The sequence below is a fragment of the Amblyomma mixtum genome, chromosome 3 (assembly GCF_055824585.1).
Source record: "Amblyomma mixtum isolate Tamu chromosome 3, ASM5582458v1, whole genome shotgun sequence".
Taxonomy (NCBI): Eukaryota; Metazoa; Arthropoda; class Arachnida; order Ixodida; family Ixodidae; genus Amblyomma; species Amblyomma mixtum.
In genome coordinates this window covers 203,771,002-203,785,413 of record NC_143014.1, presented here as the reverse complement: position 1 = coordinate 203,785,413, position 14,412 = coordinate 203,771,002, and the positions used below count along the sequence as shown (strand labels likewise).

General features: G+C 43.0%; 2 protein-coding genes and 1 non-coding gene across 3 annotated transcripts in view; 1 reads left to right on the top strand and 2 right to left on the bottom strand.

The window, feature by feature from the left end:
• The window catches only part of LOC149353351 (nose resistant to fluoxetine protein 6-like), a 65,117-nt gene extending 57,756 nt beyond the window's left edge, over nucleotides 1-7,361 (bottom strand). Inside the window, exons 1-4 of the mRNA XM_089582503.1 lie at nucleotides 7,246-7,361; nucleotides 3,731-3,818; nucleotides 3,573-3,655; nucleotides 2,445-2,621 (exon numbers count right to left, since the gene is read on the bottom strand). Of these exons, the coding sequence (XP_089438629.1) occupies nucleotides 2,445-2,616 (172 nt within the window). The 5' untranslated portion in view covers nucleotides 2,617-2,621; nucleotides 3,573-3,655; nucleotides 3,731-3,818; nucleotides 7,246-7,361. The remainder of the gene's footprint in view (nucleotides 1-2,444; nucleotides 2,622-3,572; nucleotides 3,656-3,730; nucleotides 3,819-7,245) is intronic.
• On the top strand, nucleotides 1,050-1,122 carry TRNAV-UAC (transfer RNA valine (anticodon UAC)). Its single transcript has one exon. It is a non-coding gene; the product is annotated as a tRNA-Val (tRNA).
• On the bottom strand, nucleotides 5,440-12,983 carry LOC149353350 (uncharacterized). The gene is made up of 3 exons (XM_089575807.1): nucleotides 12,734-12,983; nucleotides 8,287-8,469; nucleotides 5,440-5,492 (listed from the first exon to the last, which is right to left on the bottom strand). The coding sequence occupies exons 1-3, from the start codon at nucleotides 12,981-12,983 to the stop codon at nucleotides 5,440-5,442; spliced, it is 486 nt and encodes a 161-aa protein (XP_089431933.1).
• Between the last annotated feature and the right edge of the window lie 1,429 nt (nucleotides 12,984-14,412).

Sequence of the window (14,412 nt, the reverse complement as noted above, 5' to 3'; positions counted from 1 at the left end):
TGTATGCAGAGTAAGGGGCATTGTTTTTCCTGAACGCCCAAAGAGATCGCCGAAATCGAAATGTTTATTATTTTAAAATTCTCTAGAAATACTCGTTTAAAGCCGATGATGTCGCAACGTAGCGGCCACTTTCGGCAGCTGAATGACATCAAGTTTGGGCGCTGCCTCTCTGATTGGTTGTGCGTCTAGTTTGCATATTGTTCCTTTATACTGACGATATGGATTCAAAATATTATGTCTCTGATGACTCAAAGCTTCCTGCATGCCACAAAAACTACAAAGAAGCAGTGACAGCGAACGAAAACTGAATAACGCTAGGGGCGACACTTTCCTTTCCGCTTCAGACCTTCGTGGCGGCAAGCGCGGTTCAAACCACACCAAGGAGGCAGCGAAAAAAAAAAGCCAGTCGACACACATTGCCCAAAAATGGGAAGACAAAGGCCAGAAAGGAGACGGGAGGCGAGTTTGGAGGGGAGGGGAGGGGGGGACAGACGACAACCTTGAAATCCTACCATCAAAGAAACATCGGGGCAGCTTCCCTTGCCCTTACCCTGTGTCTACGGCGCCGCGTACGCGGAGGGGGGGACGCCGTCAAAATGCGCGGCCATGGGCTGCCCCGAAAAAGCAGCAACTGCATGGAAGCTTCCCCTGCGTGTGCACTATAGGTGCGGTTCTGATTGGTGGCGCCCAGTCTAAGTACCGGGTGAGTGTAATGGGTGAGTGAAACGCGTTTTCGTCTGATTTCGAACTTTCAAGGAGCATGCAAACTTTCGTTTGCATGCTCCTATTTCAATAATTCTCTTTGCACTGACTTCCGGAACGCATGATGAATCGATTTAATGCTGTCAATCGGTACCGAGGAAAACATCGCAGTGCCCCTTTCAGCAACCAGATGGCAATACAACTCTACGGCAATATGTTATGCAACAGTTCTTTAGATGCCGGATCTGACATATTAGCGGCATTAGCGACAGCAAGAGCAATGAAAGTCACTAGCTGCAACAAAAGAATTGTTTTAAAACACATTCCCCAGACGCGCAATGACAGCTGGTTCCGTAGTGTAGTGGTTATCACGTTCGCTTTACACGCGAAAGGTCCCCGGTTCGATCCCGGGCGGAGCCATGTTCCTTTTGTTGTTTTTTTTGTTTGTTTTTGTTTTTTTGTTGTTGGGTGTACTTAACCCATATATGCTTCACCTTCACGAAACTAAAATTTAAAGTAGTTTTTCATATTAGGTGCTCAGTATATTTCAGAAGTCAAAATCATCCGTTTATTGATGAAAATAGGTTTTTGTTTTTGAAAATATGTCTTAAAACGTGGGACACTAGGCGAATGCACCACCTGTTGTGTGTGGTAAAGCTTGAAAAGTTTGGCATCAACATCAATCACATTTCTCATCTCGCCTGGTGGTTTTCTCTAGGCAATGCAATAATCTTGTTCGCTTTTCTTGCGGGATCAAAATGTAGACGATGAGACCGAATCTTAAAATCGCAAAAAGCGATGTCCTACATTTACGACACTAGGCATATATGGGATAAAATATCAATGAAAGTAATTAATTAAGCACTTTTTTCCTTCACATTTCATTCTTTTTTTGTTCAGTCCCCAATATAGGCTCTGTGCCATAGCCTTGTTCCTTCTTCGCGCACTCCGGTAAATGCCAACGCTTGATCAGAATTTCGAACGAGCAATCTCTGATAAATAAAAAGCGGAGCCATTTAGCTTATTAGTTTTTGTGAAGATTAGTTTTTTTATTATAATTAGGGAAATACAAAACTGCCAGAAAGTTGGCTTCATTCATCTTCCTATTAAAGCAGTACATTCTACACATGTTAGAATGTAAACCCAACCCGGTTGGCACTTCTATCAGATTTTATGCAGTGACGGATGCAATTCCTTACCGTTATACTCAGTTCATATGTGCCACGTTACTGCACTTCCAATTTTTTCTACCTGGCTTATTTTGGCATGCGTTGAGGCAATGGTAGCTGACGTCGAATAAAACATTTTTTCGCAATTTGTGAACTGGGTTGCGTACTCGGTAATGCACTTTAACTATGCTTCGACGAGGCTCATGTGTGTGTCTGTCGTATTAATACAACCATAAAGCTTCTTAGTGACTACGAAACAGCACGGGCTTGCAATGGCTATGAAATCCCCCATTAGGGGCGGCCTACTCTGTGTGCAAGCTATACATCAGCAAAAGCAGTTAATCTAAAATGGCTCGCTGGTGCTTTTGGGCGTTTGGTAACCCGGTGATCCGGCCGCAGGTGGATAAATGGCAGCGAAATAAGCCCACCCCTGCGAACATCGAACACGTTCCCCGTAGATTACTGACACGTCGCGCTGATAGCACTTTGCAACAAGAACCGTGGTCTTTCGCGTTTTATAAACATTTTGAATACATGAACAATAGAATAATACAAGTATACTTAAATACTCACGCAAAAACTCTGGCTGCAAGGCGATGTACTCGTGATCGAGGAGAACCCAGTAAGCGCAAAACACCTTGAGGCCACTCAAGAACAGCAGAGATTCGTTCAGCCCGGTGTTCTTCGTCTTCAGCAGTGTTCTTGTGTTCGATATGGCCGAAAACGTCAATAAAACCTTGAGCATTGTCCCTGCCAGAAGACAAGACAGAATGTTCGCTGAGCTGCGGACATTGTGGCGAGAGGCTTAACTTACACAGAAAGGACACGAATCGGTCAGAAACTGCCGACATAGCTATAAAAGGCATGTGGAAGTGAGGACCTTGTGCGGTCAGGAAACAGTCGCGGATTGAGCACGAGATAGAAGTAGCATAGCAAATGATCCAAGGATTTAGAAACCGTGCTTTCAGTTGGTTATTTCAGGTTAAAGTAGAATACAGAGGAGCTGAACAGGATCCATGAAATTATGGAGCCATATTATAAAATAAAAATTGCCGCAATTAGACAGCTTTTTCTCGCGAAAAATGCCTTAGGAAAACTTAGCCTCATAGCTATCGAAGGGCAATGTGGTATAATTCTAACAGGCAAAGGGCCAAATAGAATATCCTTGTTATTGCAGAACCAACACACTGACAGACTTCACCACGTGGGCTGTGCATACAGGGGTGTCGTAATAACATAGCATGATTACCGTGGCAAGCAGAGCATACCAGCTACTAAGCTCAACGTATTCAAACAGCTTTCACTGTTGCTTATAGATCACTTATTATAATAGTTTACCTATATGTGCTGCTTGAGAGTTATGAATCAGTGCAGCTACCTGAGTAAATTTTGCGACAATGTATCCGTTATGCGATCTGTACAAATGAACAGATTGAACTGTGACATTGTGTCGAGAGAGAAACAACTTTATTTTTACAGAACAAATGATACCTCTCCTGCTAATTGAAGACCGGAATAACTGCCAGTGGACCGTAAAAGGTCAATTTATGGGCACGCATCATTTACTCTTCAGAGAAAAACTGTGGCATGTGATAAGACTGCAGCTGCAGCTTATAATTCTGTGTTTGGTCATGTTTGAGAGGCGTCAACTAAAGCAAAGATTCTGGCATCGGTTAGGAAACAATGCGCAGCACGCATTACCTGATGATCGCTTGCATCCCGCTTGCCACCTTTCAACTGCTGTGGCAACCACCACAAGGAAGATCAGTGTTGAAAGGAGAACTCTGCGGAAATGGCAACAAGAAATATCACTCTCTCTTTTGGGCAGTTCTCCCTGGGCTGCCAAATCACTGTCTTACACGGATAGCAGTTGAGCCCTAGACCACGCCTTCGCTTCCCCGGACCGGCATGCTTTAACTTTGGCTTGGATTCCATACTGCTGCAAAACTAACAAGAAAGAAAAACTTAAAAGTCGGCATATCATGGTAGCGCCATGATTTATATTTATTTATTTGTTTGTCACTTTAATCACACCGCTTTGCCTAGTATTGAAGGGGCTCTGAAAGGCGCTCTTATATAAAGGAGCTCTGTGACACTAAAGGACACCGCTTCGCAAATATCCTCCAGCAAGAATTTGAATTTCAGCGCCTACGCACCCTTCCCTCTCCTCTCGTCACTTCTTACGCTCTGGCCTCTGGAAAGTCAGCGCTCCTCCTCCGGCTCCACCGCCGGAGGCGGAGCTTCCTGACTTGCCAGAGCTGCGCCGTTTACTCGCCGGGGGCAAACGTTGCTGCCAGATGTCTGAAAGAATCTAACCAATAGTCCTCTCTGAACTTGCATGCGCAGCAGCATGCGACGGAGGAGAGTGCGAGCATGAAAAACTCGCCGGAAAGGGCTCGCCTAATTTAGCGCGTGATTGTGAGTTCTCTACTGCATGTAGAAGTGTATTATTTTGCTCAGGTGTTCATGACAACACAGTGCAGTGACTGAACGAATTGATGTGCTCTCCTCGGAAGCTGTTTCAGAGCCCTTCTAATGCGAGGAGGAGGGAGAAATGCCAACATAAAAAATGGAGCGCAATCTCAGGCAGCAAATGATAAACAACGTAGCACAATCTTGAGGCCGACATTCACCACCTGCTGGGGGTTTGCCCGGCGTTGAAGCCGACAAGAATTCGGCATCTGGCGGCAGCAGGTCTTTGGCCGAACAATAGTGCTTCATACACCGCTTGAACACAGGGACACCACCATCGTTGACTTCTCGGTTTCGTTTTTCGTTAGATCACCGAACCTTTTGTTATTTATTTAAGCATCCTCTTCATCCATCATTACATGCCGTTTGATGCCCTGAGGCAATAAACTTCGCTTTAAAAAATTCGAGGTACCAAATAATATAATTATCAAACCAGATGAATGTTTAAAATAAACCATCCATACGGTTACGTGGCGGCCAGCTGAAGAATGAGGTGCGATGAACGATGGACAACAGTTTATTTAATGGCCGCTGTTGTTGTTGGCATAGCGCGAGCGCTCTGTCCCGTGCCACTGCCAGCTTCGTCTTCTTCACAATATTACAAAAAAGAAGCAAAAGTTTTGCTACACATTATCGGTACAACCTCTCAGTGAAACGCATTTCAGCTGTTTATGGTTTTTAGAAAGAGTGATATTTTAAGTACATACGCGGTGTTTTTTAACTATTTACAAATCGTTATTTTGAAACCCCGCGAGCGATACGTCGGTGTGGTCTGTGCAGGTAAATTGTACAGCAAGGCAAAATTATGTACGTGATAGAGCTCAATGATTAAACAATTAAGTAAAATTAAGTAATCAACAGTAATCAACTTTTCTGCTTTTCATTTTAGGGCCAACATTATAATAAGAAATTGAAGGCTGTCAACATAAAAACAAAAAAATGCGTATTTTTGACGTTAATTAGTTCGAAATGCATTGCCGATAAAGAAAATTTAAAAACTGAACACAGCTTGTATGTTAAAAGCCAATTTATTAATATAATGTTGACCATTGAAATAAAGGTAAGAAGTTGATTAGTAAATTTTAGTTTTAATTGTTTAGTCACTGAGCTGGATCCCGTACATAATGTCCGCCTTGCTGTACAATCCACCTGCACAGAGCGCAGGGTTTTAAGAATTACTTGTAAACAGAAAAAAAAAGCACACGGTAGATTCTGCATTTTAATAATTTTACTTTCAATATGTGACTCCTCGTCGACATGCTGTCATGCGGAAAAAATTACTAGTTACGACTGATACCGGATTTGCAATCAAGTATATCGTGGAAAATCTTCAACTTAACGACGTGTGTCTCTGGAGCGAGTCCCACCCTAAAGAACTCTTTGCTGATACATTTACTATGAAAGTTGTTCAAAACGAACTGAACAGTTCAATTTTGGACCTTTTCTAATTTACCAATATTGGTTTTAGATTTAGACTCCCGTACAATACATGCCTACTCTTGCATGCACCTTAAATTACAAAAAATAACAGTTCTTTACAAGTTGTAAAGTAATGTACTTGCGTTCCTGCGTACGAAGCCTAAAACATGGCCTGCCTTCACAGTTATTTAATTTACGTGCCAGTGCTAAGGCAGTTCATTAATTCAGTAAACACCTAGATAATTGCATTCGCTAACGGAGAATAAATTCAGTGTATTAATTCTGTAAGCAAGATAATGAGGTGTCTCTTTTGCGTAGTGAAGCACGTACGAACACTTTTCTGGGGATCAATGCCCCATTTCCTACACCAGTCCGCTACCTTGTTAAGCTCACACTTTAAATATAATAACAGTCAGCAAGATTACTAAAGTTAGGCATGAAACGCCGTCATCGATGAATAGCGTCATAGCAGAAGACGTACCAGAAAACCTATGATATATAGCTTTACTGTTTAAGTTTTAGCAAGATAACTTTTCCGGTAATTAAGTATTAGGGACAATGTCGAAAGTTTTCTGAAATCAGGGAACACCCAATACAGAGGAAATCCTTTGATCAACAGGCTATATCATGAACTGGTTAACTGGGCGACACAAAAAAAAAACTACGAAATTTGTGCTGTTTGTTATTGATTAATGGATATTTGTTAAGATAATGCATAATGTTTGCAAAAAATATCTGGTCCAGGACCTTGCCAACTGTTCTGAGGTGAAGCAAAGGGCTGTAATTTGAGAGTAAATTTTGATGCCCTGATTTATGCGCTAGTTTCCATTCATCAGGCAAATCACTGCCCTCGAGCAATTTTTTTAAGAACAAATATTATACCAAAGAACGCGCACAAGACGAAAGTGAATGATTCGACAGCCCGTCGGGTCCAAGGGCTTTCGAGCCCCTGGAACCAATGGGCCATTTTATTTGCACATTGATCAAAAACAATATCATCCGTTGGATTAGCACAGAGAAAACCAAGCCACATGATTTCGGTACAACCAACACGGGAATAAAACACAGAACTAAAGAATAGAATGGAATAGTTTGTTTTCTCAAGGTTATCACAAACTTAATAGCCAGAGGTGGTTGTCGGGCGAGTGCATGCTCGAAAGAATGTACTGAAGAATTGCGCCAATAAAAAAAAAGGAGATAAAAGGCGAGATAACAAAAGGAAAAGGTGTTTTTCCCTTCACAGCACAATATATACTAAATCTTTTCACATGCTTCACTTTGTTTTTGGCTTTTTCTTCTTTTTTGTCGAGCCTTCGAACTGAAAAGTTTGTGACAACATAACGTTGTACAGTGCACTGCTTGTGAAACATACCCCTGTTAAAAAAAAAAAAAAAAACATGTCGCAACCCTTCACCGCATTCCGTGATAAACGGAGGTTTGAACAGTTTGTCGGTTACTTAAAAACTTGACAAAATAACCATACCGGTTGATGCGAACAGGCTCAGGTCGGCTTCAGTGCAGGCAGAGGGGGTACAAATCCCAATGCGGACACTTTGTCTTCCATTTACAGCACCAGCAGTAGGGAGCAACGGGTTGAAACGGCCCTGAAACAATTTTTATTCCGATCTCCAAGGCTTTTTTGGCTGTTCTTGGTAACGAACGTTAGCCCCCCCCCCCCCTCCAAAAAAAAAAAACTCACCACAGCGAAGGCACTAACAAATGGCATACACACTTACAACAGCTTGTATTACGTTGTACCTCAATAAATATTTCAAACAAATTTCATTCTGCCCAGAACCTGCGGCTACCACTCATTTTTCCTCTGTGGTCAAAACACAGTTTGCTTGCGCTTATGAGTATTCTTTTTGCCTTTATTTTTGAAAATCAGCCGCTATGTATACCATAATGACATGCATACTATACCCCCCTATTCTATTCCCTTCTCTGCTCAATAGCTAACGAAGGCCCCTGTTCTGGCACTCTTGATGCCATGGGTAGCATAAGAGGGTTTTCGCACAGCTTCCGCCCTCAGTGTTCGATCCTGTTTTACTTGAAACTCGGGGTAATACAGAACATACTACGCCCGCCTCTATAGACGAGGGTAGCGCTAGTACTTGAGCGCTCTCACGGTTCGGACACACTGCACATAATTACCTCCAAAAGCAGAAGATTGGAAAGTCGTCACCGTAACTCAGTCGGTAGAGCACCGGACGCTGAATTCGGAGGTCGTGGGTTCGAATCCTACCGTCGGCATGTGATTGTTTTTTCTTCTGCTTTCTAATCAATTATATTTAAATAATTCCGGTATTAATCACCAATAGGTGAACACCACAAATTAGAAAAAAATCCCCTATGCACATTGGTTTCGGTGACTTTTAGCTTCCGTCATGTATGTCATAACGAGCCCCTCTTTCCCCTTGTCTGTTCAGCAAGAAGTGGCAGTAGCAGCAAGAAGCGGCAAGAAGCGGTACAAAAGGAGAATGCTTGTAAGTTCTTGCCTGTAGATCTCCTGCTTGCTGGAAACGGTGCACGAGGTCTTCTATCAAATGGCGTGGTGGGTGCAGGAAAAGCGAGCAATACTGGCCTCTAATCTGAGTGCCACCATTGAAGCCGCTGGCTCTGGTGTGGAGGCACTGCTCGTAGCCTCCGAGGCTGACTACGCCGCCTTCGAATGCGTTGCTAGGTACGAAGCCATTGGCAAGGAGCACTGCGTGAAATGCAGAAAAACGAGGTGAATGGAAGGGAAGGGAAAGAGAGAAAGGAAATCATTTAATGGCAGTCCTCATGGCAAGGTGGCAACGTGATGGACCTAAAGAGTTCAGGGTACCACTTCTCTTCAAAACAGCTCCATTTCCCTAAATTAAAAGTGGTAAATAAATAAAATAATTAGGGCACACATAAAGATATGCCTCTCGAATCTTTATAGTATTTGTCTTTCATACATTTAAGTTCCTCAGTGACCGCCAACTCTGCACTTTTGCTTTTATTGTCAGGAAAAGAGACTACTCTATTTGAAGGATTCGCGCGCATAGCATGCTACATATTGGGTGATGTTGACATGAAACATTAATCCGTTAACTGTACAGTCGTGAGCTGGCTTTTTCAGATAGTGTAAACAGCTACAATAATGTGTAAAAAAACATTCATTAAGCTTCATTCTGTTACAGAAAAACCGCAGACGTGCACGCCAAACGTCCTCATGTGACTGAAGCCTTCTTTTGAAAAACAGCGCTGGCGCACAACAGCCGAGAATAGAATGACGACACCACAGAAGACACACAGTGCGCTGACTATCAACTTTTATTGCCAGAAGGCCGATCCACGCCTTATATAGGGAAGAGGAAGGCGGGAGTGGTGCGTATGCTCACGAAGAACCCGTGGCACTCGACCGAAGATGGCAGGCGTTTTTCTAATCATCACCCACAGGGGTGGACAAACCAGAAGACTGAAGAATTGGAGCAGGTGCATAAACACACACACAAAACAGAAATTAACGTCGTGACGCGTATCTAAAACACGTCTAAAAAGATGCCGATGAATGCCAACTAACAACACGGCTAAAAAGATGAAAGTGAAAGAGGAAAATCATAAAAACATTAAAACCAACAAAGCTTCGAAAGCCGTGCACTATAAACATACCACCGAAAACCGTTGTATGGGGAAAGGCTATAAAGTTTAAAAGTATAAAAAACCTGATGTGCCAAGGACGCACCTTTACACGACAAAGAGCTAAAAAGCTTAAAAACTATAAAAAACAGGAAAAGCCTGTGGGAGCAAAACACAGTAAAAACAGAGGAAAATGAACAAAAATACGAAGATGCTTAGGTGCTTAGAAGCACGGTTATAGGAAAAAATAATGAGCCAATGGAGTATGAGAAACACAAGACTAAAGGCATAAATGGGTTAAGAAATGTGTCGACAAAGAATATGAGCGCGAGAACTTGAAAGACGAGCATAAAAGTGCCTAAGAAGTCACAGGTAAGAACGAAACGAAGCGCGGAATCGATTCAGGCAGATAGGAAGCAAAGCTCTTTTTCTGAGATGGCAACTGACGGTGTGCTCATACGCACGTCTTTTGCCTGTTAATAGCAGTGGCTTTAATGATCTCTCGGGTCAGTTGGTTTTTGTGCTTTGCTAGAAATTCTGTTTCGCCCAAGGTCGCAGAGCAGCGGCGGCAAGGACTGCATTCCCGACAATGAATAGCCATATTGCCCGATTTTTTGGTCATTAGCATTGGTTTTGTGCTATAGCAGTCTTTTGCTTAAGCATCGGCCTGTCTCTCCTACCTTTTAAGTCCGCTCATTCAAAACTAGTCAAAAGAAATATTGTTCAGGCCACCTTCAAGAAAGCGCTGATCTAGTCTTGCAAGCACAGCCTAGACAAGAGCTTTTTCAACCAAGCAAGAAGATTACTTAATTCGGGGTATCCCGCCTTAATCCTGTCTTCGTAGCGGAAAAAATGCTAAGAAGCGGGCAAAGAGATAGCCAATCCGCAAGAGATGTGAAGGTTCGCAGCAACAAGTTGGCTGTGATTCCCTACATCCACCAGGTTTCCCCCAATCTTAAAAAAAAAATGGAAAAAAGGCCGGTGTTGAAGTTATTACCGCCGCCACTATCCGACCTTTGGCGAAACAAAAGTTCTAGCAAAGCACAAAAACCGACTGACCCGAGGGATCAATGAAGCCGCTGCTATTATAACAGGCAAAAAGACGTGTTTGTTAGCACACCGTCAGTTGCCCTCTCAGAAGAAGAGCTTTGCTTCTTATCAGCCTGAATCGATTCCGCGCTTCGTTTGGTTCTTGCCTGCGACTTTAGAGCACTTTTATGCTCGCCTTTTAAGTTCTCGCGCTCATATCGTTTGTCCATACATTTCTTATCCCATTTATGCCTTTAGCCTTCTGGTTCTCAGACTCCATTGCCTCATTATTTTTTCCCATAACCGTGTTTCTTCTAGTGACCACGCACCTAAGCATCTTCGTGTTTTTATTGTTTTTCCTGTCTTTTTATTGTGTTCTTCTCCCACAGGCTTTTCCTGTTTTTATACTTTTTAACCTTTTTAGCTCTTTGTCGTGTAAAGGTGCGTCCTTGGTACTTCAGGTTTTTTTAGTTTTAAACTTTTTAGCCTTTCCCCATGTCACGGTTTTCGGTCGTATGTTGATTGTGCACGGCTTTCGCAGCGTTGTTGGTTTTAATGTTTTTAAGATTTTCCTTTTTCATTATCATCTTTTTAGCAGTGTTGTTCGTTGGCATTCACCGGCATCTTTTTAGACGTGTTTTAGATACGCGTCATGTTGTTAATTTGTGTTTTTTGTGTGTGTTTATGCACCTGCTCCAATTCTTCAGTCTTCCGGTTTTTCCACCCCTGTGGGTGATGTCCTATTTCTGTGTTCTACTACCTCTTTCATTAACGATCTGATTACATTGGCTACTATGCAGAGTTGTGTAGAACTCTTCGGCTACTTTAGCTATCTGATCCATATTGCTAATGACATTGCCCTCTTTGTCTCTTAGCGCATATATCTGGTTTTTACCTATGCCTAGTTTTCTCTTCACTGGTTTTTTAGACTATCTCCATTCTTTAGAACATGCTCGATTTTCGCCCTGTTAAACTTCCTTATTTCGGCTATCTTGCGCTTATTTATTAACTTATTTATTTATTGTCGATATATTTCAGAGTTTAACACTCAGTTTTTGCCCTCCAAAGGCATTGCTTTACTGTGGTCATAATTTTCAGAGTCGTGAACAGAGCTTCTTTTCAACGATTTGCTTGCAAATACGGTTGATACCCCTGTGGTGAGCTTAGGAACACATGCTGCTAGTTTCGCCGTCGTGACCCCAATGCCAGGAGGAATTGGGGTCACGACGATCGACTAGTACTTCAATCGAACTAATATTCGTGCTTTGAGCTAGGTGACAGTAGTGACAGAACGATGTGCGCCGCATGCGTTGGCGTGGACAGCGTTGTGGCAGAAACACGGCACTAGAGCAATACGATTTGGCGTTGGCAACTTTGCTGCAGAAAGGCAGCAGTGGGTGACAGGCCGGCGGCGAACACTGGGTAAATTGGCATTGCCAATGAAAAAGTTGAAGACGCGCATAACTGGCTCCCTGGGTGAGTGGACACCTAAGTCGCACTTTCAGGTACGTGGCGGTGGTGTCAGACTGTAAAAAACTGCTTTCGAGCAATATTTCGTGCTCAGCAATGCTAAACAGAGAGCCAATTATTTTTTTTAAGGCACGCTCGGGAAAGTACTTCGTTCGCCTTGAGTGCTTACAAACGGGCCAAAGACATCATTTATATTTTTTAACGCAGCAGCGCGACTCAGAGGCAACGGAAACCGCGAAGGATGGCAAGCGATGTGAACACATGCTAGAATGGGCCAAGGAGTGTTTCGCAGATATTTTAGTTAATACTAACTGCATGATGCTTCAGTGCTTGGAGGATCCGGGAAAAAAAAGTATTTTTTTGTCTACATAGTACATTCTCGAACAGTGTGTGCCTGCGCACTCTCTACGTCATCACATTGCGAAATGCTTCCGAGGATAGTGAACCTTCTGTTTAATTATAGCGAACGTGGTCGTGCAGTTAATTTTAAAAATAAAGTGTGTTAAGCTGCGTGACTTGATTAAAAAAAAAGGCAGGGGGACGCACAATAAAGTTAGAAGCAGAGTCATTTCAACTCGTAGCTCCAGAAACTGTAATAAAAAAAGAACAAAATTCACAATTTCTGGGGCTTCAGCCCTTTGTGAGTTCAGCGAACGAATCCAGCAAGAGACACTTCATACTCTGATCGAAAAACTTTTCGTGTCATTTCAGTACCCTGTGTATAGAATTTGAATTTTTAGGCCAGTTAATGTGAATTGTAGGCCATATGTTGCATACATGCGCCCACATTTTCATATTCACTAGCGACACTTTCATGCTACAAAAAACAAAGAAATGCAGTCAGCATTACGTCACTGCCTACTTACTTTTCATCACCCAAGGCTCTTGCTGTTTGAATGCCGAGAACATCCTGAACAACGCCGACGTGCATGGTACGCTGATGTTGCTGGCGGCTGTCACTTCGGACGCAATGGGCAGTACTTTCTTCAGCAGTAAATCGAATACGTCGTTTAGATCCCTCTCAATGTTGGACCGTGCCTGTTCAGGTAATACAGCAGAGTAGCCTAGAAGGGGCGCGATCGCAGTGAAAATCAGCAAGTGAGCCGCTGTCGCCATCCCTCCAAAGTCTCGCGCAGCTGACTGAAATCTGTGAATTCAGAGGCGGAAGCCTCTTGCGCCTTACCCGGAAGAACCGCTCGTGCTCAGGTTGGCAAATACACATAGATTGCTTGCTTCTCCTTGACCAAACATGATCTTCAAACACAAGTACATTATAGTTTGTGAGTTTTCCTAGTCGATTTATCCTGGTGGTGCTAATATACGTCATTCTTTTCTCTACGTGCAGGTACATTGGCTGGTACCGGCGTTCAGGCCTTCGAGACACCGCATTCATCTGCCTGCTTTTTTCAGGGAAGTGATGGGCCTGCTCCAAGAGGGAATTTCGCAACGCAGTTTTGTGGTTTGGTCCACCAACGTCTTTAGCGCCACAGTGCCGCGGTAAACCCGCTACATGCCCCCAAAAGTACTATTTAAATGAAACGAAATGAACAGTCGAATCAGGTTTCGTGCTCTAATAAAAGGACGTCTGTAGCCGAGTTGCGGCACTGGAAGAATTGTTATTACCATTACACCCTAGTCATATTAACGCAAACGTGAGACATTTGGATCAATCGGTAGGACTAAGATACTTAACGGCTAACATTATCTTTTTTAATTATTTATACCGGGACAGCTTTGAATGAGGATATCTCGAAGGGAGGAAGAAATACATTGCGCTAAGCAGCGCTTTAACTTAACCGAAGTACTCGACACGGTTGAGATGCGTATATGTTATTAACACAGCCAGCTCTTATCAATAACGCAGTGAAGAGAAGGGAACTAATCCACTTATTTGTCTTCTCATCTTGGATGCTCCGGTATGGAGAACTCTATAGTTGAAAAAAAATTCGAGGAAAAAAGAAACAGCACGATGCGTTGTTGGGTAAGTTGATTTATGGCAGTAGAAAGAAAGGTTTCGCGCACGGGACATTCACAAGCAAGAAGACGAGACAGGCCCAAACTAACAACTGGCGTTTATTCGAAAAAACAGACATCTATACGGATGCTTGCCAGAAAAGACACAAAAGGTATCAGAAGCAGATACGTGTAGTAAAAAAAAAATACCAGGTTTACATCATAATGCTTTCAAGGAAACGTGCCTTCCTATTATATCTGATTAACGCGTCATAGATGAATTATTTTCCTTTCTTTTTGATAATGAACGCTTCTAGAAGTTCCCGTGCTTTTTTCATTATTGCACTTGAGGAGAATCTTGGCATGTTTGAGCGCAGGCATACACCTGTGTGCCAGGCAATGCATGCGCAAGTGACGCTGCTCCTGGTTTTCAACGTACCTTTCATGCTCAAGAGTGTGTAGATTGATGTAGTGGCCTGTCTGCCCTATGTAGACTTTGCTACACCTATGGAGGATCGACACACTACCCCAACTTAGCAGTCCTCATTGGGTTCTTGTGCTTCATGCCGCAGCCATGTTGCTTCCTTTTGAA